This window comes from Parambassis ranga, chromosome 12, assembly GCF_900634625.1.
Source record: "Parambassis ranga chromosome 12, fParRan2.1, whole genome shotgun sequence".
In the NCBI taxonomy this organism is placed as follows: domain Eukaryota; kingdom Metazoa; phylum Chordata; class Actinopteri; family Ambassidae; genus Parambassis; species Parambassis ranga.
In genome coordinates this window covers 14,350,381-14,373,213 of record NC_041032.1, presented here as the reverse complement: position 1 = coordinate 14,373,213, position 22,833 = coordinate 14,350,381, and the positions used below count along the sequence as shown (strand labels likewise).

Sequence of the window (22,833 nt, the reverse complement as noted above, 5' to 3'; positions counted from 1 at the left end):
CCCCCTGTGTCTTACATATATACTAAAAAGGGCATACATACAAGAGTGATCCTGACGTGCAGTGAACATTCATTTTATGACATCAGCTTCTTCGTACTGCTCTGAGGATGAAGACGCACGTGCTTTGAACTGTGTGTTTGCATGATCGTAGCCTCATATTTCCTCCATCGTTTGTGCACTTCCTCCTGTTCACACAATGTAATGTGCACATGAACACAAGGGTCAAAGGAAGTGTAGGTGGGGACTTTATGGAAAAAAATAAATATGCTCCTTTTGTCTTAGGCTATGGATATATTAATCACCACCACTCGGAAAGATTGTTATATCTGTGCACAAAGGTTGGAAAACGGAGCCGGCATGGGCTGATGTTTTGTCAACATGCATGTTAAGGGGGCCATACTTCCTGTAAAGTCACTGTAACCGACTGACACAGAAGTCTCTATGGTCCGCCCTCTAGTGGTATTGTACGTTCACAATGTAGCCAGTTAAAGAGCAAGGATGCATGCGGCCTAAGTGTCCACACACACAGACCTAATAATGCGACCTGCGATCGTTTGTTTGACAGCAACATGTCGGGTGACAACAACAGTTTTGTGCAGCTTCTCAGCCTAGTTTGAGTTGTTTGTTGTTTCCTGGTGTTTTTCTGTTGTTAGGTAAGTTAGTCATAGAGCAGCTAATGAAAAGCAGTTTGTATGTGTAGCTCTGTTTGCGTGCTGCACTTGCTTATTCACTTCATGATTTGCTAACCGAGAGAAGATGAAATCCATTATGGAACACGCCAGACTGACGCGCTGAAACTCTGAGCTGGCAACGCGATGAGCTTGAAGGGATACTGACATGAAAAGACGGAGAGGGCGTGTTGGTTTGTTTGGAGGAAGAGAAATTGCTTGAAATGAGGAGAAGACTGAAGGGGACATAATGTTTGAAAAATGGGATCAGTCTTTGCTTCCTGTGTGTGTGTGTGTGTGTGTTTGAATTAATGAGTGAATATTTCAGCGTGTTTACTTATCAGTGATGATTTATTTTGAGTGACATTCTGTCAGTCTTCTCTGAAAAGTCGTCTCTGCACAGAAAATCTCCTCTGCACTCCACACCAGCTTGTTAACACTGTCAAAACAAGTTCAGAGAAACATGACTGACATTTGCTGTCTCCTTGACGCAGCATCGTCCACTCGCCCTCTGTGTCGTTCTGGATATTCTCCTCTCACTGTCTACCCATCTCTTCCCTTAATCCGTCTCTCTCTCTCTCTTTTTCGTCTGTTCTCTCCGGACATCAAACCCTGGCTCTTGTATAAATGCATTCAGCATTCCAACGTTATTCATTGTTCCACGTTTAAAGACTCTCCCTGTTTTTCTTCCCTTCAACACTTTGTGGCTGTCAGCCCATTTCCTCTGTACGTGCTCCTGGTTTGGATGGGAACCTTACCATTCTTTCAATGCAGCTTCCCCAAATCCCAAGCAGACTCCTGCACCTTTTGTGGCTTTGTTTCACTAGACAGATTAATGGTTATTTTTCCAGGTACAGGTGTAAAGCTGGAACTGAAAGTTACGATAATCTATTGATAGATTATCAAGTCATTGTCTTGGTTTAATGTCAAACAATCTACTACTGATTTATTACATGATGTGAATTGTTTCAGTCTGCTCAACATACTGGTCTGATTCCTTATTAATAACTGAATTTTCAGTTAATAATAATTTAATATTGTCTGACCTGGTTTAAATAAATTAGTGCTGGTACAGTGAAAACCTGTGTAATCCAGATTATGGACACATTTTTCCAGTCGTCCATGACTAAAAGAAATGCTGTAACGAATGTACACACGACATCTCTTACGCATGTGGATATTTAGTGAATTGGGAGACATATATGATGACAAAGTGCAGACATTTATTCACATGAACTCTTTGTGTATGTGTCTCTTCCTGTAGTGACATCACATATAGCATCCTGTTTGAAGCAGTGACCATGCTGCTGGTGTTCTTCTCCTATCAGCTCTTCCATAAAGACATCCTCCGAGATGGATTAATCTACCAGCACGTCATGAAGGGACGATGGTAGGCGAACAGACTCTTTGCTACTCTAACTGATACTCTCTGATCCCTGTGTTCTTTCAGACAATCCCATCACGTTCCACATGATGTCTACATCTCCCGTTCAGTTCACAGATACAATGTGTTATCTTGTGGACAAAGCAAAGTATAATGGCTGATTGGCTAACATACAAAAAGATAGTAAAAGTAAAACACTGACGCACAGCTTTCTTGAATCTTATTAGATTTAGATACATGTTACACTTTAAGTGTGTAACTCTAATAGCAGTTTAAATGGGAAGAGGACAGAGGCAATTTTCTTTAAGGGCTCTCGTAGCGTCGGAGCCAAATGAGAGCAATGATGTCGGCGGATGGTTGGTCAAAAAAAAAAAAAAAACTGTGACAATGTCCACAAGCATTTACAGCTTATGTGTGCCTCAAAATACCTCACTGGATGTAGCGGTAGACATGCACGCTGCATGCTTATGCCTGGGTTCTGCTTTTATTACACCATTCTAAGGATGGTGTCTTTTGTTATCTATTAGAGAAGGTGTGAGTAGGAGATAATAAGAGTGTGTTAGCTGGAGGGAATCATTTAAAATTGTGATATTCAAATTCTATTCTGTTGAGCAGGAACCTCTGTGCTTTTGCTCTGAAACAGAGGCTGTGTCACGCTCGGATTATTTACGGACGCCCCTGTAATTGTTGAAATGTAGAGTGCTTCCTGTATTATACCCTTTTATAAAGAATGCATAAATGCTACAAACACAGTGATTAGGGCCTGTTTTTGAAGGAAACCTATTGGTTCAGTGCAAACACAACACATGTAGCTGCAGCACTGACTGACCTAATTTTCAAAAATGTAGATAAACACTGCAAGTGTATTGAGATAATGCTCCCTCCTGATGCATATGAAACCCACTGGGATGCAAAATGGATATAAATATATACATAACAATGTTTTCCTGCTCACTTTTTCAATCCTGCTTGTCTCTTGTTTTTTTTCCCAGTTTGTGTTTAACCAGTCGACTGGTGAAGACTCTACTCTACAACTTCATCAGGCAGGAGAAGTGTCCTCCTCCTGCAACCCACATTTTTGAACCGAAAGCTGAAGGCGGCTTGCTGTACGGCCTGGCGTCTGGCGTGGCAAGTGAGTGTGCTCATACACACATGGATGCAAGGTGCCTTGTCACACTTTGTAGCCTTGGGCAAGGATTATTCTCCCTTGTGAACGCACACACAAACAGCTGTTGACATCACAGCCTCATGTATTTGTTGCTATACTTCGTTTAAGTCCCCCTGAGCCCTCGTTTCCAAATACGTACAGCTGATCAGTAGGATGTCAAACTCTGCCTTTACACCCCATCTTCTCTTCTTAGGCCCCGTTCACACTGGGGAAAAAAATGTGGCTTAAGCAGGATTTGGCCGCATTCCAGATCAATCCAGATGTGTTTTTTTCCGAGTGTGAACACCTCCAATCCGGCTGAATCCAGTTTGATTTCAACCCTCGAGAGGTGGATCTAGCCGGATTGGCTCAAATGTGGCTCAGCGAATCCGGCTAGCCACATTATTAGCCATATCACGAGGCGCCACCTAGTGGTTTGGAGAACAGCAAACACGCTGGATGAAGCCGGATTGAGTGCGGACACAACTGTGTGCTAGCCAGATTTGAAAATAGGTCTGAACGCATCCAGCTTAAAGGCTGTCTGGGCTCAATCCTACTCTAGCTGGAATGACTTTCTCCAGTGTGAACGGGGCCTTAAAGAGTGACTCTCTTGCATGTTTGTTTTTAGAGTTTTTTTAGCTCATGCACAGCCGGCGCCCTTACAGCGAGCGGCCTTGCTTTTTTTGTGTTTTTGTGGACACAACTAATTAGTGGTTGTGTTGGTGTTTGCACAGAAGCTCAAATTCACCCTCTGATGACAAAACACATGTCACACGGGCTGTTTGTGTAGTTTCGGACATAGAATTTAGCAAGCGGTTAATCTCAGATTGTTTTATTTAAATGATTAAATGAAAAAAAAAAATCACTTGTCACTCATCTGTGTAGCACTCTGTCCTAGTGATGCTGCCTCATCTCGCACATGAAAAAATAGTGAGAGAAGAGTATTTAATGGGAGAAATGAAAGTGCAAGCTATGCTAACAGCGTGATGAAAACGATGAGTCAAAACTGAATGCTGTGTGTGTGCGTTTGCTGTGTGTTTGTGTGTAAAAACCCATGTTTGTTTGAGTGTGAGAATAGGGCTGGGTTTCCCCCCACAGATAAATGCTCTTTGTTGGTTGTTGGTGGCAGATTCCTATCAGTGAGCCATCACCATTCAGCCCAGCCTGTCTGTCTCTGGCCAGTGATCGGCTCGATGAGTTATGGTGCCCTGTCCTGTTCTGTAATCCCCTAGAGCCTGTCTGTCTGCAGCCGCCTCCCTTATACACACACGCGCAGACCAACAAAGACACAAGCTCTCTTATACTCAGTGCTCAGAAACAACACTTGTTTTCTTTCTCTGTCTCTCCGTCTCGTATGGGTACAAGCCTTAAGGGTTCGACAAAAAGCAAAACAAAACGCTTGTTGTTCTTTACTAACAGTAAATATCTGATAAATGTCTAGAAATTTGCCTTAATAAATGTTCTGCAAATTAAAGGAGATAAAGCTGTCACCAAAAAGGTCATCTTGTTATAAATGGTTAGCGTCCTGTGAGAACAAATGCACAATGAGCTGTAGAGGAGTTTTTAACATCTTGGAAAAAAAACTCATGATGATGCCATCAAGATAGACCAGAGCTTCGAGCTATTTGTGGCTAGACTTATTCATAACGGTGCATTCCAGTTTCATTTAGTATGCTGGAAGAGGAAAAGTGGAGGAATCAAGTGAGGTGATCACCAAACTGTACCCTCCCTGCACATCAACATCCCCAATTTACACCACCTTTGGTCTCATTTACTGGTTGCCAAAGTGGTCATTGTTGCCTTAGTACGTGCTGCCAATCTTCCTCTGGCTTGCTTTTTTCTCTGGAGGTGGCTTCTTCTTTAACTTTTCATATTATTTAACACATTGATGCTATTGACTGCGTGTTATGAGGTATTCTAGGTTGACATGCCAGACTGTACATTACTGTTCACTCACTGTTGGATTTTTACAAGAGCCAGACACTGGTCATTGGCAAAGCAAAGCAGCTCTAGAGTTCCTTTGCCATTTTAATGTCTCTGGGGTTGGATGTCTCCTCTCGTCTTGCTGTGTCACACTCTGCTGTCTGAGTCTGAGCAAGTGTCTGCAAGGAGGATTATCACCCAGACTGGCAACTCGGAACGTTTTGACCTCCTCTCCTTTCCTCTCTTGTAAAATAATAAAACAACGATAATCGATTTGTTACAGCACTAAACACCTCGTTATGTTTACATACCCATAGATTGATATATGGGAGCTAATGGGATATAATTATATTTTAAAAAAAGGCTGTGGAATGTTCTCACATGTCGTGCATGTTTATGTTAGACAGATCCTGGGTTAGTGTGAGTTTATGAGAAGAGTGTTTGTTTATTGTCTGTACAGTGTGTTTCCCCACATGCATTTTTTTTTTTTTTGGACCGTCATCTTAACTTTGGCATGCATGTGTGTGGGTATCTGCGTGCTTGGCCACAGCGGTGCTCTAAATCCCTGATGTTGTATTTCATTCGCTGTTATGTAAGTAAATAAGTAGCACATTTTGTCTTGTCTGTGTTCACCAGCAGTCCACATCACAGTCTGCGCTGAAGCATAATGTTCTCAGCTGTTAGCTATGTGGAATCATTTCCAGCTCCCTTCTCTAGTGTCTCTACTGAGCAGAGGTTGAGGTGTTCACATGGTCAGGTGGATGTTGAATGTGATATAGGCGAAATCTAATATACCTTTATGGAAACGACACAGTTATGGCTCATGTATTGCAAGGTATTGGGGTTTTAAATGTTGTTAAGGACAGTAAGAGATGGAATTGGACATCAGTGTCTCTCTCTCTCACATCAACAGCTCACGTTCTCTCAGAAACTGGTAATTTGTTTGGAGTTTTTAGAGACATCTACTGTGTACACATTCAAATGAGACTTGTAAAGAGCCGCCTCAAAGGTTTTGGAAACAGACTGCAAGTAAATTAAGACTCTCCAGGCACAGATGTGTTTGATGTGTCTCACAGTATCACAGTAAGTCCTCAGGCCCAGACTCTGAATTCATTGCATCAGCCTCTGTATAAGTGTGTGACCTTCTCTTTTCCTCACTTTCCCCTTCCCCTTCCTCCTCTTCATGTCCTCCTCTTTTTCCACTGGGCCACTGGCCAGGGCCGGAGCAGCCTAAGCAGTGTAGCATTATTGGGTTTATGTGGTGGGCAGGCAGACAGGCAGAGGGAACAGAGCCAGACGGATAACAAACAGCACCCACTAAGGTAAAATAGAGCTGTGTGTGTGCGTCCAGGAAATGTTGCTGCCAGCCTGGGCTCCCTGACACTGTTGGGCCAGTCTCTGTGGTGCCAGTGATGAGATGAACAGGGCTCCGTCACAGCTTGGCCCCTCTCTCGCTAGAGCTTGTTTCCTCTCACACACTGACCAGCAGAAGATTATCATGTGGAGAGAGAGAGAAAGGAGAGAGACTGACCATCAGTACAAATTATGTCATCAATTCTCCTGGGGTTTTCTGTTTGTTGTGAAAGCACTTTGTTGATGTCCTTTCGTCTAGATATAAACAACATTCTTCCCCTCCTGCATACACATTCAAACACACAAACACTGGAGTTACAAGCCATTAGTGACTTTAAAGGCAAACCGACATAAACAGAGACCCATGAAAAAAGTGGTTTATTTCATCCTCATGTCACCTGTTATTTTCTGCTTGAGTTATTCTTCAATGCTGAAACATATCAGCCCTTTAAACACATTTAAAATCCTTCTCATTTGCTGTCATAGTTGTTAACATTAAGGGTTACATTAGAATAATTCAGCCAGAGATTTGTTCCGTTCTTCCAGCCTTCAACCTCTAGATGGCAACAAATCTACTTGGCTTCTTCTCAGATTCAGCCGCTTGTACTCTGTGCGCACCTACGACACGCTCACACGCTGCCTCTCACCAGTGCTCGCTTCGTGCATTCTGTCTGGCCAGACGTGCAGGAGCCAGAGACTGTCATCTGTGTACCTTGCTGTCTCGTGCTTTTCGTGATGCCTGAAAGCGCCAACACTTCAGTGGCTCTGTAAGAAATTTCTTTCTCACCCCCCACCCCCAACAAAAAAAAAAAACGAACCCCTCTCCAGCTGGCCTGTAGTTCCAGTTTCTCTTTGTTCTGTGGCGCCGTCTATGTTGTTTCAAATTTCAGGTGCTGCAAAGCATTGTGTGTGTGTGTGTGTCTGACTCTATTGTGCCCACTTTGGCCTTGATTACATCAGTGTGACTGCACATACTCTTTCGCCAGTCGTTTCCCAGGGAAGTAGAAATCAGTTAAGACTGTCAGCCAGCCGAATACTGGTCGTTTCGATTAAAAAGGCTGCTGACATACTTAACCTAACTACTCTTCTCTGAATCCTTCTCAGATTACCCATCTGTTTGGATGATTCCCTTTTTACGGAGCAAGTTTTGGCTCAATGTTTTTAGTCTGCATTACATTCACTCTCTTAAAATTACAATGCAATGTTTAACGTCTAAAAAAGTTGCTATCTAAAACAAAACAAAGCTAAAGCAGAGTATCAGATTCAAATCCATCTCCTGCTAGACATGTAAACAATCCTGTAATCTGTTTGATCCACACTGAGCATCTCTTAGCAGCAGCTAACATTTTTATTTCTCTGTGGCATACTGAATAGTGCTCTGTGGGATTTAGGTCAAGGTTCCAGGAGGTACCGTTCTACCGTTCTAAGGCGTTTGATTTTCTTTTGGGCAAAATATTCTTCCAGCAGGCAGCTGGCAACACATTGACTTCTCCCACCTCCATGATTTCACCATACTCTTATTGCAGTCTGGATGCCATTCTTTTCTTGGCTTTCATCATCACACGAGATTTCTCCCCTCAGATTCCTCGAATGATAATTATCATCAAAATGGCACATTTATGAAAGAGGCATTTCTGTGCATGTCTAAAATTTAGAAATAGGTTTCAATAGATACTTATCATTATTATTCATACCTCTTTATCTGTGAACCAAGTGGACTCTGGTTGATTTCTGAGGCACACTTTGCTTCTGTTCTTGTCTGTTTTTGTTGATGTGACTTATTTTGACAGTCCTCGAATGCATCATGAGGCTTTCTGACATTTCAGTCACGATCATGATCAAATCTAAGCTTATGTTTGTTGCATTTCTCGATTTTTTTTTTTTTTTTTTTTTTTTAAACGGTGCCAAAAACTTGCAGCGTTCACATTTGTGTGTATTTTTATCTGCTTGTTCCTCTGCAGGTGGTCTGTGGAGTGTCTTCACATTGGGTGGAGCTGGCAGCAGAGCCGGAATAGACCAGGAACACAACCCTTTACCTTTGTCCAATCAGAGCCTTCTGTTACTGCTGGTTCTAGCCAATCTAACAGATGGGCCCGACTGGCCCAATCCCTACCGCCAGGCAATTACTTGTTTCAGAAACACACAAGGTAATAAATGCACAGTCGACATATAGTTTATTTTATGTCTTTATACATACCATATTTGAGACAACTGTTTATATGTCTTGATATGTAACAGAGGGCAATGAAGCACTGCATTTATAATCCTGATAATATTTACCCTTGCACATGCAGACACGTCGTCACTGCCTGTGGAGCAACCTCACACTTTCCAGATCAATTTCAACAGTCTGTACACAGCTCTGTGTGAGCAGCAGCGCTCTGACCAGGCCACCCTACTACTGTACACCCTGCTTCACCAGAACGCCAACATGAGGACATACATGCTGTCAAGAACTGACATGGACAATCTGGTGGGTAGGACAGGCATGACGACACTCAGACTTTATGATTTGTGTCTTGAGTTTGACATTTCTCAGCAAGGTGGAAGGAAGGAAAAATGTTTAAGAAAATACATTATGCAGTCTTTCCATACACACTAGGGGTATGGTTGTGGAATGGTTTCATCCCGGACCATTGCCATGGCTCAGTAAACAGCCAAGATGTATGCAGTGGCAGCTGGTGCTTTTCTGTCCATGTGGAACGGCGCCAGCTATTCCTTATAGGCGAATGAATGTGCTAAGGCGTTAAGTGAATGGAAATCAATCAGCTTGTCAGATGGAATACGATAATGGTAGACATTCAGGAATGAAAAAAACATCAACAAAAAGTATGCAGGAAATTATATTTTGAAATATTTTCTCTCTCTCTGACCTTTCTGTGTCGCTGCCTATTTATGGTTTTAATAAAGTACCATAATTAACACATCTAGATTGCACTGTTAATGAGCTGAACAATAAAGCACTACTGCATGACAGCATTATTAGCTGACATTTCTGCTGAGTAAATTCATTGCTCCACACAATAGCTACCGAATGCCTTCACTCTGACAAAATGAGCGGTGGAGAGTAAATCTTTTGAACCCTGCTGTCATTAGCTGATCACCTTTACCATCTGTGTATAGAAGAGGATTTAAGTGCATGCAGGTAGAGTCTACAGACAAATCTACTACACATCAGACGCCTTTTAAGAAAGATTTAAGGCTTTGTTTCTGACAGGTGTTGCCCATCCTGGAGATCCTTTACCACGTAGAGGAAAGAAATTCTCATCACGTCTACATGGCTCTCATTATTCTCCTCATCCTCACCGAGGACGATGCCTTCAATCGTTCCATACACGAGGTGGTAGGTAGAGACGTACTTCACATCAGCGTTATTACTTGCAGTCAGTCATCGCTGGTGTTTTCAACAGGTGTGTCTCCTTTCCTCTCCGGCAGGTATTGAAGAACATCTCATGGTACACAGAGAGGTCATTGACAGAGATCTCACTCGGCAGTTTGCTCATCCTGGTGGTCATCCGCACCATCCAGTTCAACATGACCCGGACGAGGGTAAAAAAATGAGAACACACACATTTTTATGCCATATCCAAGAAAGACATGACGATTCTGAAGTCTTTACTTTTGCCTTTCACATTAAGGATAAATACCTGCACACCAACTGTCTGGCTGCACTCGCCAACATGTCAGCCCAGTTCCGATGTCTCCACCAGTACGCCGCCCAGCGCATCATCAGGTGAGCATGTGTGGTGTCGGCGGTCGTACGAACGACAAAGCAAATGGAGCAGAACGGAGGATGATAGAATGTTTTAAATGATAGTTCTGTTCTTGTATGCATTCACTTTCTGTTGACCTATCCCAGCACTCATTTCGTTCTTGTAAATTTATTCAGTGACAAAACAAAAAAAAAGGAAAGTCAAATACAGGCACAGATGGTCAGGTCTATTTATACTTTGACCTTAGATTATACGTTCCAACTGCAAAGTGAGGAAAACTCTCAACATTTCATGAGGTTATATTGCTGTACTGTACAGTTATAGCAGCACGGGCTGCATTAAAACAGAATGAGGCACCTTGGCAGAGGGTTGTGCAGGGTTTTTGTGTGTGTTGAGCTGTAAAATCTTTACAGCTTTACATTAATTGTTATCAGACAATGGGGGCATGACTGAAGATGAAAGTTTCTACTTTTTTAAATTCATGCTGCATGTAGCTGTCAGACTTCAAAAAAAATCCACTGCTGCCATATTTGTTTTAATAAAACATATCTTAAGTGAAGCATGAAACCAAAAACCAAAATTGGTGGAAAGGCAGAGAGTTCTAATTCACCCACAAACACACACATTTCAATGATTCATGTTGAGTCTGCACAAAATATTTATCATTGTAGTAACCTGACAACGGGGACAGCAGAAGAGAGTAACAACACAAAAAGTATTGAGAGAACTGTGTGTGCATGTGCAGAGAGGAGAACATTGTGTAACATGAGGGAACTTGAGGGAAAGGGTTTGGCCCATGAGGAGATGAAAGAAGAATCCCAAACCACACACACACACACACACACACACACACTCATACACACAGAGAGAGAGACACCAAGTCATTCATGTCTGTTTGTTAACTCGAGGCTCACGGAAAGAAACGTTTCCTTCCCAGAAGACGTGCACTCATTCACGCACATTCAAGGATCTTCTTATCTCCCTGCCTATGTGTCTCTCTCCATATCTGTGACTCTAGTGCTTTCAGTCAGAGCAACACTGTCTGTGAATGTGTACGTATCTGTCCGGTAGAGTAGAGCAACTGACTCCACGTCTGATGATAATGATAATGATGATGACTGTGATGGCCTGGGTTGGGCTAAGCTGGCTGGCTGCTAGATAAAGGAAATTTCCTGCCAGGAATTTCCAAATGTCGGCCAGGCAGCATTGATCTCTGCTCCATAATTGACTCTAGGAGAGAAGCTTGCCTGGTGCTGTTTATTTACAGGCAGCAGTGGGCTGATTTACCACCACCACCACCACCACCACCACCAGGACTACCACACACATCTTTCCTCAGTATTTTATTCATCCTTTCCTTCATCAATATTTCCTCCTCTGCTGAATTGTTTCTTTCTCCCCTGCCTCCATGCCTGGTTCCCACATTTCATGGTTACAGTCTCCAAAACATTCAGTCTACTTGCGTTGGACTCAGAGAGTGAATAATGCTAAAGAGCCAGTTTATTCTCAAAACTCCTACCTGACAAGTTTCTGTCCATCATATAAGCAATTTATGTGCTGTATTTCCAGACTTTTACCAAGCTGATGAGAAAACCTGTGTCCAAAGAAATGTTTTAACAAAAATTATATTTTGTAAAAAATGGATTTAAAAGGTTAATGTGTCCCGGTGAAACCAAGTTAAAAAGGAAAAAAATACATAAATTCATGAATTAAAATTAATTATGAAAGACTAGTGTGAACGGCCTTTTCACCTTATTATAGCTGTAGCATCATTGGGTCAAGGACAGACACATTATTGTATCTTCATCCCCAAAAACACTACAAAGTGCACACATTTTCACAAAAATTACATTTGGTGGTGAGCAGTAAAAATGATTTTTAACTGTCATTTCCACTTAACACTGAGTCTAGACAGAATCCCGTGGTCAGGTGGAGACAGTTCATTGTTAGAGGTGAACTGTGTCTGTCACTACTGCAGCCTCATAACTGATTTTTTGGGATCCCGCCAGCACTGTGGAAGTCTTTTGTGTTGCTGTTTCCTGGACCACGTCCATCACTGCCTCAGCATAAATGATGGTTAAGACAGGGCAGCTAGTCACAGTGGGTTATTGTGGGCAAGCATCCCAGGTGGAACTTTGTCGGTGGTCTCTTTGTTGAAAACAGAAAACCTTTAATACAACGTACAACAGATTGTTGAGTAGTTTGGGTTCTTTTTGACATTAAGTCTGAACAGAACAAGAAGACCTTCTCATGGCTGCTCTCCATTTGGTCAATTATCTTGGATAATGAATACTAAGGGATTTTTATGTGTGCATGTCTAATGATGACAGATGGACAGGTGCAGCTCTGAGGGGCTTATCAAGAGTTTCCCTATCTTTTGCTGTAACACATTAACACACAAATTAAATATTAATCACCCCTGTGAACCTAAATAGAATATTAAAAAGTTTGTAATTAAAACAGAAGGTCACTTGTCATGTTCATACGAACATTTTGTATTAAGCACTTTTGTTTTAATGTCTCTTCTCAGACACACGTGTACTATAAGGCTGCTCACTGCGATGTAAACAGTGCATTAATAATGCTGTGTGCAGGGAAGTACCCTATAGCTAGTATACAAGGTCACTCAAGCAGACAACACGCACTCCCATCACACAAAATGGTACACACCAAGTTAAGACTTAACCACGTGCATGTACAGATGGTAAACAAAAGCTGCAGTAAGTAATAGATTGTGATTAGTATTCTGAATAATCTGCCAGTTTAAGGATTATTTTGTTATTCTAAAACTTTTTATTATTAATTATTATTAAGGCTCCATTTAGAAATCAACACAATTCATCATTAACCTTATTTAACCACATTAATTACAACATGTACATAATGATGTTTTGGTTGTTTTTTGGTCTTTATAGAAGTGTGTTATTCATCTGTACCTCTGTGTGTGTGTTTCTGTCCCCCCTGCAGTTTATTTGCTTTGCTTTCCAAAAAGCACAACAAGGTTTTGGAACAGGCAACCCAGTCTCTGAGAGGCAGACAGGGAGACAACACAGCCCTGCCAGACTATGTGAGTACAACAAACACACACACTCTGCAAGTTTAGTTTATTGACAGTTGCCAAATTATGACTACATGGATATGGGATGGTAATTTGACATTTTTGACACTTATGTAAGTGTGTGGTTACATGAGCATGATTATCACTCAGAAGTAGCTGAGGATTTTTTTTTTTTTTTTTTTTTTAGACCTTTTTGCTTGGTTTAAAAAAACAAAAAACAATGATTGATAGTGCTCTCATATATGGCCATGAAAGGTTCTAAATGTGAGATCTATGCTGCATAGCTTGGTTAGCTCCCTGGCTAACTGCCCCTGCCTTGTATCACTCATTAAAACACATTTAAAAAGACTTCAATGCTTTTCCTCTGCCATAAGTGTGAAGTAATTCTGGCAAGAAATGCAAATTATTAACAATTTACTACCAGGATGTTTGAACAGTGAGTCTATACATATTGTGTTGTCGTATCATTTAACACACACACAATTGGACATAATCGCACCATTAATCAGCTTTACTGGTGAAGCAATATAGCAACCTAGCCAAAATCACTGGCAGTGTTTCTGTGCTAGTGGTAGCATTAGCAAACTATATAGCAAGCCATTTTTAGTATGATCTGGTGTTGGCAACAGAGACAGGAAAGAAATGTCTAGTTTTTGGCAGTATTAGGTAATTAATACACTTCTTCAGATTGTTACATATAAAATCTTGAAATATAAAGCTGTATGTATTCAGGTCTCATGCTAGGAGACATCAAGACAAAAAGGCCCTTTGTCTTAATGTGTCTCTTTGTCTTCATGAAACATGTCTGATCAGTAAAATTAGCAGATAAAAATGCCCAAAATATAAAACAAATACATTGATAAGACGTAAGAATATGAGTAATATTAAAAACTCACTGCAATGTGTGTTTTAGAGCTTTTTCTGTTGAGTATCAATACGTCTTACCAGTAGCCACACCTGACTACTATTGACTATTGGCAAACACAATAGTGTGTATTTGCATTCTGGCGACCCCGCCGTAGGGTCTGTCTGTCTGGCTGTCTCATTAGATTTGCTTGTCCTAGATAAATGTATGTACGTAAACATATTTGTGTGTGTATGTGTGTGGAGGAGGCCCCCATAGATGCCCTCAGGTGTTGGAGAAACGTGAGTGTATGTGAGTGCTCCTTCAACCATGCAGTGACTGTCTGAAGCGGCCCCTTATAAACACACATCTATATACAGACCTATACACACACACACACTCATAAAAACATATATAATGCAATTATCCGACTTTGTTTTGATGCATCCTCCCTTGGGGGCCTACTTTAATGCTGTGTTTTATTTACTCACATGTGTAATCGCACACTATGTATTACTGAAAAAAGGACGAGAAAAATGATCAATTATGATTGACAGGTCAGAGTTTAAGGTCTGACCCTTTGCGAGCTAAAAAAAAATATTGTCGTGCGTCCTCGAGCAGCCAACCGAATGCTGCTCGAGGACGCATGACAATATTTTTTTTTAGCTCGATAATTTCCATGGGATTTTTTTTTTTTTTTTTTTTTTACAAGGTTTTCTTTCTAGTGTCTGACATGCAGTCTAGGTCATAGACTTTAAAGACGGAGTCGGACAGCTTTTCTGATACTGCTCTTATCCTTGAGCTTAGACTACACTAACTCTATGTGACATTGGTTCCCATGTCTACAAAGGATCATATGTCTGCCATCCGCCACTAGACGTCAACTTTTTATTGACATCTCTTGATGAAGGGGACATACTGTGTTGTTTACCCTCTGAACAGGTGCACACCTTTCCACATTTCAGGTGTGCTCACACAGAAGCTTTTCCCACATCTTTGATTGTAAATATTTAATGTAAGGAAGCGCTGCTCTATTAACAGTTCGTGTTTCTGTAGTCTTAGCTCTCCACGATGCCTTTATTGAATGATAAATACTGAAAACCTGCCGGTATGGAGATTAGCTTCCTCTGAAGTGCTCATGGTGTGTAGTCTTTTTGGCTCTCGCCCACTGTTTTTATGTCGTTTCGGTGTGTCTGGGCTGGTAGATGTCTTGGAGTGTTAACCAGAAACCAATGCTGATTGCACCTTCCACCAGATGTTATTTGGTATTGATTGTTTTCTTTCTCTCTTGTATCACTGCGGGCTGCTAAGAATTTTCACAAGTGGATGCAGCAGGTGGTGCAGGTGAAATAGAAAAGCAGACGTTTAACCAGTTTCGCAGAGATTTAATCTCGGCTCTTGTGGACAGAATGGTTTTGTGGATTGCAGTCGTGCCCTATGGTCAAGGTAGAAATATGTCAACAGCCACTGGACGGCTACCCTGCAATTTACTACCGACATTGATGGTGATAAGGCAATGATTGCTTGACAGAGATGATCCCGCTGACTTTTCCTCAAGTATACCTCCATGACGTTTGTCGATAAATTTGAAATGGTTGGATGGATGACTGTGAGAATGGGCAATGCCTTAAATTAAGAGGTTTAACATGATAAATATAAACCCTGTTTAAACTTCTTAAACTAAAGTCTAATGACCTCATGGTCTGGATAAGATCTGTCATTGGTTTGAGAGATGTGACATCTGAAGGAAGTACTGCTGCCTCATTATGCCGACCCCTTTGTTTCCTCCATCCTTCTCCACATCCTCTGTTACTAGTGGATGTGGCAGTGTAATTGAAAACAGCCTGCTCCGCTGCTAGTCACAAATCCTGGTCTTATCGTGGGAGGTGTGGATGTTTAGGGAACTTTAGGGAGAGATAAAGAGGAGCAAAATGCAAGGAGGAAAGAAAAACAGTAGAAAAAGAGGAGAAAACAGGCCGGAGGAGAGGAGAGGAGAAGGGAAGATCGGGGTTTAGCCTGGGTATAAGTGTGTTTTTGTGACAAGCATCTGGAAACAATGTAATTTGGCCGAGTCTGGCTCTGGAGAGAGAACTAATGTTTGTTTAATGTGGGATTGTCCTGGACATGTAATTGCCCTCTTTACGAGGGAGAGGCTGAGAGGAGGATATGAAAACACATCGTGAAACGCTCTAAGCTGCGGGTTAAAGCTGGGTTCATTCTGCCTATGTGTTAAAGTCTCCCTCTTTCCCTGTGTCTCCTCCTTTCTTTTCCTCCCTCCCTCTTGATGTCTGCCTCTTGGTCGCTGTCTCTCTTTCATTTATACACACACACACACACACAGAGAACACACCCCACCGTCCCTGAATGTGTTTGTGCTGCTGTGTCTGGTTAGTGTCAGGGGTAGAAAGAGTGAAGGGTTAGGGCCCCTTGAGCCCCCTGAGGGAACATCCAGAGGCTCCCAGTCCAACTAGGGCAGCTCTCATGGGGCCTCATGGTTGCTCTTTGCAACGTCTGCACCTCTGATTACATTTTTCTTTCCCTTGTCCGTCGAAATATGTGCAATGACATACAGTATGTGCCTGTACATACAAACAAACAAAAAAAAGAAGGTCCTGTGTTGCATTGTGTGGATTGTGTGTCACTGTAAATGCCTTCAGCCAGTGGTAATGGTAATGTTACTTCTCTGCCTGTTAGTCTGTTTACTGTTGCACATTTCTGGGAAGCGTCCACACACACACACACACACACACACACACACAGACAGCCAGAAGCATGTTGGACCACCCTGTCTATGTGTTTATGTGTGCTGGTTGAGTCACAATCTGTGATCTCTTTTTAATAGCCAGGGTAGACACATGCATTAGCTTTGTAGCACCATTCCTCTTGTTTAAGGGGAAAGCAGAGCCCGGGCATATATCAACAGATAATAAACATGATGTCTCATGTTTATCAGTGCTTTTAGGATTCGGAGACTTTGTAAACTAAACTACGACTACATTATTTTTGCTATATCCACACTCATCTTTTAATGGTGTTCCAGCCCAACTAGAAATTAGTCAGGAGCCTATATGGGAGTAAAAATTAAATAAAAAGCAGCTCCATTTTTTGCTTGTAAGTTTACATGTCCTGTGTAAAATATTGGCCTCTCGTTTTGGGAAATATAAGTGAGCAATGTCTTTCAGTGCCTTCTTTGACTCTTAACTACCCCTGTGTGTGATTTCTCCACAGTAAACGCACATAGACCCACTATGGGTTTGGTATATTGTACTGTACATCGATGCTCAGGCTTATAACCCACAGATAACCTAGTCAGTCACACACACAGAGAGAGAGACATGTGTCATGTCTTTCGTGTTGGAACCCTGTACTTTTAAAAAAATGCATCACACAAATTGTGTTTCTCGCTTCTTGTCTCTTTTCCCCGACAGTTTTCCATCATTCCTCATTGATCTGTCTCCCTACTGGAGATGTCTTTATAGCCTCCTCACAGTCGCAGTCTCGCGTATTTCTAACGTATACTTCTCCATCTCTGGAGGCGGTTACATGTGGCACTTTTATCGCCTGGCCTTACGCTGACTCTCTTCTATATGCATTTCATCTAATTCCACGGAGCTGATGGAGGCACTGATCATTGACTCATCATGGGCAAGGACAGAGATCAGCGTCTCTCTTCATACATCGTTTACCTGAAAGCAGGAGCTGATTGATTGAACTGTGAACGTTACATTATCCTGTCACATTTCTTACAATCTTTTGATGTAGAGCCAATCTTGTCCAGCAGCCTGATCTACGTTAGTGCACATACAGAAAGCTTCTTGTCATTTGGAATGAAAATAACTCAAGGGGAGAGATTGCAGAAGAAATAAGGAAGGTAAACGATACCTATACATTGCACAGTTTCATACTATTTCAAGCCTTTGATGTATTTACCTACTGCTGAAGATTATGCTCATAATTTGTTGTCTAGGAAACCATAAAATAAGGATGGTCGCTTTCACTACTTCCATACGTTTCCTCACATGGTGTTTCTCAAAAAAAGAAATCGGTTTTTGTTATGTGTAAGGCAAACAAACCTCTTTTTATTCTTTTTAATACACATTACAAAACCCTTTACTAGTCCATTAAGTACATTTAAGAATCCTTAACCACCCGTTTGCATCTGGAAAACAAAAACACTCACAGTGGATTTTGTGAATCATGGTTTCGCTGGGTCATGAGCTGGGAGGTGAGACGTTTAGGGAAGTTTTTGAGCAGCATCACCTCCATCCTCTTTAAAGATGGGGCTAATTTGTGGCCTGAATTCCCACTATGGTTTTTAGTGTTATCTGGTGTAAATGAAATGATTTTCTCTCTCATGAAATCCAGCCGAATACCATTGTCACATATTTTAAGTAACCTTTTAACCTCTCAAAGTAGCTCATTATGTCGTCCTCTCAGTCTCATCAGGCTGTGCACTCCTCTCATTAATGCAGTATCCTGCTGGGAGCGGAGAGCTAATTCACACACTGAACCCCCTGTTTTTTTTTTGGTTCAATCATCTTTCAGTTTTTTCTTCACTTTCCCACTAAAGGCGATGATAAGTCTAGTTGTTAGTTTACTTGTTAGCCAGTCTCTCTGTCTGTCTCCCTCCCTCTGTCTATTCTTGGGCAGTAGGAGTGCCACCCCTGCAGGCAGCAGGTGCTCTGGGGTCCTAATGATTGTCTGCTTCCGAATGATAATTAGGGCAGCCCTGCTGCGCCCTGATCTTTTCGTGATCGCAGCACAGCTCATAGCAGATCAATTAGCACTGCCCACCTATCTGCCAGATAGCGGTTGCAGCTGTTGGCGCCATCTTTTTTTTGTCATTATCACCCACGTCATCACCAACATTACGGCTGTTTTGCCTCTAAGCCCTCTGCTGTTAGAGCTAGTCATGTCTCAGAGGAGTAGTGTGCTTATTTAAACTGATAATAAGGAATGTGTCTGCAGATATTCTTGACCTTCCCTCCACACAGACAGCGATCCAGAAATCACACATGTCCTAAACACATCCTAGACAAGAGAATGGCAGACTTATGTTGACGTTGCTGGGTCAGACACTGTCTTTTGCTACATACTGTGTGCAACAAAGGATGTTTTGTGCATGTGTTAGACTATGGAGTAATGAGAGGCTGACCTGGGCGCAATGCTCGACAAAATGGTGCGATTATGACATGACCGTGGTGCCATAATGCAGGTCAGACAATGACCTATTTAAAAAAACACTCCCAAAAGACAGGGCAGGCTGCTTCTACTCAGCCAGGCTGACCCTCGCTGTCTGTCCACGTTGGATGTTTTTATCTTCTCTTCATCCCGTTGTCTCTCTTATTCACACATTTGATACGAGCACAGGTTTTTCCATGGTAACATGTCACCTATTGTTTTCTTTTTCTCCCATCTGGTGGCTGAGAACAGACAGATCTGGCTCTGTAGGTGTGGTCGCTCCTTCAGTTAGTGCATCACTGTTCTGTGGTCTTCGTCACTACTCTTTCTTAATATGTCTGGTTTGTCTGCCCTGCAACAGCCTGGTGTGAGCGGCGGGGCCAGCCAGGGAATCACTAAGCTATTGGTTTAATGATGCCAGCTCCTACTTTACAGGGATTTGCATGTCTGTGTCTCTAAACACCCTGTTCACACACAAACACTTGCATAAAATCATGTGTGAGTATGATAGGATGGCTAGACACTGCCCGTCCCCGCCGCAGATTGCATCTAGCATGCTCTGTCATTTCGGTTGTCAGACAGATAACGGAGGTCAAACGTACCTGCAGACATAACACATGTGGGCCCAGCGTGTTGAAGATTTAGCCGCAGAATGAGACAGATGGAAATGCTTACAAACATACACAGGCTTTGCACACTCCAGCAGCCTTCTGGTGAGGTTTGTGTAAACGTTGAAACAAGTAAAATGGGACAGGATCATTGAGGCTAATGATACAGCTCATGTCTGAGGCCTATGTTTTCCTGGGTGGAGAGAAGACATTAAATAGCAGCATGAGTGGTTGTGACTAAATGACAATGCAGGAGGCTGGAAAATAGCACATGACTGGAGAAGAAGCAGAACAGAGGGAGGGAAGAGGAGGACAAGAAGAGGAAGGGGGAGAAAGAAAGAAAGAAAGAAAGAGGCAGCAATGGTTTTATGCAGTCAAACACACATGTCAGGTGTTTTCCGGCTGTTGGAGGGTACATTTTTGGGGGGAAACAAGTGCAAAAGAACAGAGTGGGAAGTGGAAGAGGAGGAGGAGCCGCCAAGATATTTAAATCCTGTCTGGGTTTCAAGTAGACCATGGACCTCTTAATCTCATCCACTTGACAAACATACACACAGGGCCAGGCAGACGTCTAGCTAGCCTATTTTCATGTGACCTGAATTCCCCAGTGTGGCATTTTTTTTTCCCCTGCCAGACTAATCTCATTAAGCTGGGTGCAGAGCTGGAGAACAAACACACTAGGCATCCCTCACTCCTACTCTGCCTTCATCTCCTTCCTTTTGTCTTTTCTTCATCGCGTTCGCTTTCTCCACCAACTAACCACCCCCACCACCACCTACTCTCATCTTCTCTGCTCCCATTTTCCTTGCCGTCTCCCTTCGTCTTCTTCTTCTTCTTCCTCCTACTCAGTTGTCTCCCGTATCTGGTTGTCCCTGCCTTCTGTCTAATTATGGCCTGCCACAGTAGAACACAGTGGAGCAGGTCTGGCTAGGCAGTGGAGTTGAGCTCAGAGATCCACCTCCTCTGCTTCCAGACGCACAATCAATCCTCATTATAACCGGCCCTCCTGCCTACTCGCTCTACATCGTCTCCGAGCACACCTTCATCCACCAGCTTGTGGAAATCAATGCAATACATTATTGCATCTGTGTGGCAGGCTTAATTCATAATCAGTCCATAACAAAATACGTTTATTTACAGTTATCTTAATCCCCGTGGCTACTTTCAGGAGGTTATTATGTTCGTGTGCAGGGGGGGGAGAAAACACACGGCAGCAGGAAAAGTTATTTATAAGATAAGGACTTGTTCCTGAAGCAGGGCAGTGAAGATGGAATATAAAATGCTACCACATGCAGTTCTGCTACAGATGGTTAGCCCAGATTGGAGGTGGAATCTCAGCTTCCAATCAGCTTGCAGTGGCAGTCTCGCCGGGTTGCTGTTTAGAATCTGGCATTAGCGAATTCTTGGTCAAAACGGGTCAGCATCAGAACAATGAAGTTTGTCACGAAAATGAATTTTTCAGCATAAGTCTGGAGGCCTGTGTGTTTTTTTTTTTGTTTTGTTTTGAAATGTATCTCATTGTGCAGAGGAGACGATCTTTTTATCACAACGCTTTATTCATTTATGCACATTAAAGATTCAAATGTCTTATTCAGCACCTCATTCTAATGTATTTTTACAGGAATTACAGTACATCCAGCGGGATACGCTTTGCCCATTTTGAGCTTGAATATGTAGCAGGATGTAAACCCAAAGGAAATTGCTGATGAGTGCTGTCTAAGGCGAGGCTTCCTGCACAGTAAAGAGGCTGATTAAGTAGCTGAACTGGTCAATTAAACATTTGGAGAGGTTAAGTATTTCTTTCACCATGTTACATCTGATGCATTGTGTGTAGCAGTCTCTGTGTTTTTTAACTTATATATTCTTGTTCTAGTCTTATCTTGGCCATGTCCCTGATTGGTGTTCAGCCCCCTTTTTTTTTTTTTTCTCTTCTAACAAATCATCATATGCAGTCAAAGTCTGCGGTGACACACTGCAGGAAGCCTGTGTATCTGCACTGAAGCCTCATCATCACAGGAGGTATTACTGGCACAGTGTGGAGCACATTTTTACAGGAGACATTTTGACATGCCACATTAAGAAGAAGAAGAGCACGGGTGTGAATGATAACGTGGCTGAATAGAGTATAGCTGCTTCACTTTTGAGAGGCCCCGCTGCACGGGTGTTCGGCCCACCTAGGACTGATTTCATTAGAACTCTATTGCATTAAGATAAGCTGCTTTGAATGTTCTTGACTCCTGTGTTGTCTTAGTTGGTATTTTGTTGTCTCAGCGTCTTAGCCGTTTACTTGTCATTCTGCCCAACATAGACACTGTGTACTGGTTCTAGATTAAGGCCAATATTATATAGCTACTCTCTCATCTTGAGCTTCTAAGTTAGGATGTTCTGGTACTGTTACTCTTTCCAGAGCCTGATAATGATTCCTGAACGTATCATATCAGCGTAAATATAAAAAGTACAGCACATTTAATTGCACTGTGCTTCCACATTATCTTAAGTGACTCATAAAGTGCTAATAGATAACCTCTATATATAAAGCTGCTTCCAATAAATTTGAACTACATTGTAGCCAGAAACACCAGACCAACAAGTTCATTTTCCTGGCAGTGCTCGGCTAAAAATGAGATCAAACATTCATTGTTTTGTATTTTTAGATTGGCTTGGAAACGGCATCATCCTAGGGGCCTTATCTATAATGCCATCAGCACCTAATACATTTTGCAGTGCCCTGCCTGCACTTGTCACTTGTCTTAAACTGCATTTGCCAATTCTTTTTTTTTTTTTTGTTATCTCATATAGGAGATGTTCATTTTCCCACAGTCTGGGCAGTTTTCTTAGCCCGTGTGAGCATCACAGGCGGGATGTTATCTGGTCATGTGGGCGTCTGTCTGTCTTGTAAACACATTGTTGTGAACACAGTAACTACAGAACAATGCATGATAAAAATCTTTATT

The 22,833-nt window shown here is 42.2% G+C and overlaps 1 protein-coding gene across 1 annotated transcript in view; it reads left to right on the top strand.

Moving 5' to 3' along the window:
• dym (dymeclin) overlaps positions 1-22,833 on the top strand; it is a 37,661-nt gene that overhangs the window by 4,397 nt on the left and 10,431 nt on the right. The window contains exons 7-14 of the mRNA XM_028418388.1: positions 1,933-2,058; positions 3,045-3,184; positions 8,437-8,622; positions 8,770-8,948; positions 9,693-9,818; positions 9,911-10,024; positions 10,114-10,208; positions 13,156-13,255. Coding sequence (XP_028274189.1) covers positions 1,933-2,058; positions 3,045-3,184; positions 8,437-8,622; positions 8,770-8,948; positions 9,693-9,818; positions 9,911-10,024; positions 10,114-10,208; positions 13,156-13,255 — 1,066 coding nt within the window. The remainder of the gene's footprint in view (positions 1-1,932; positions 2,059-3,044; positions 3,185-8,436; positions 8,623-8,769; positions 8,949-9,692; positions 9,819-9,910; positions 10,025-10,113; positions 10,209-13,155; positions 13,256-22,833) is intronic.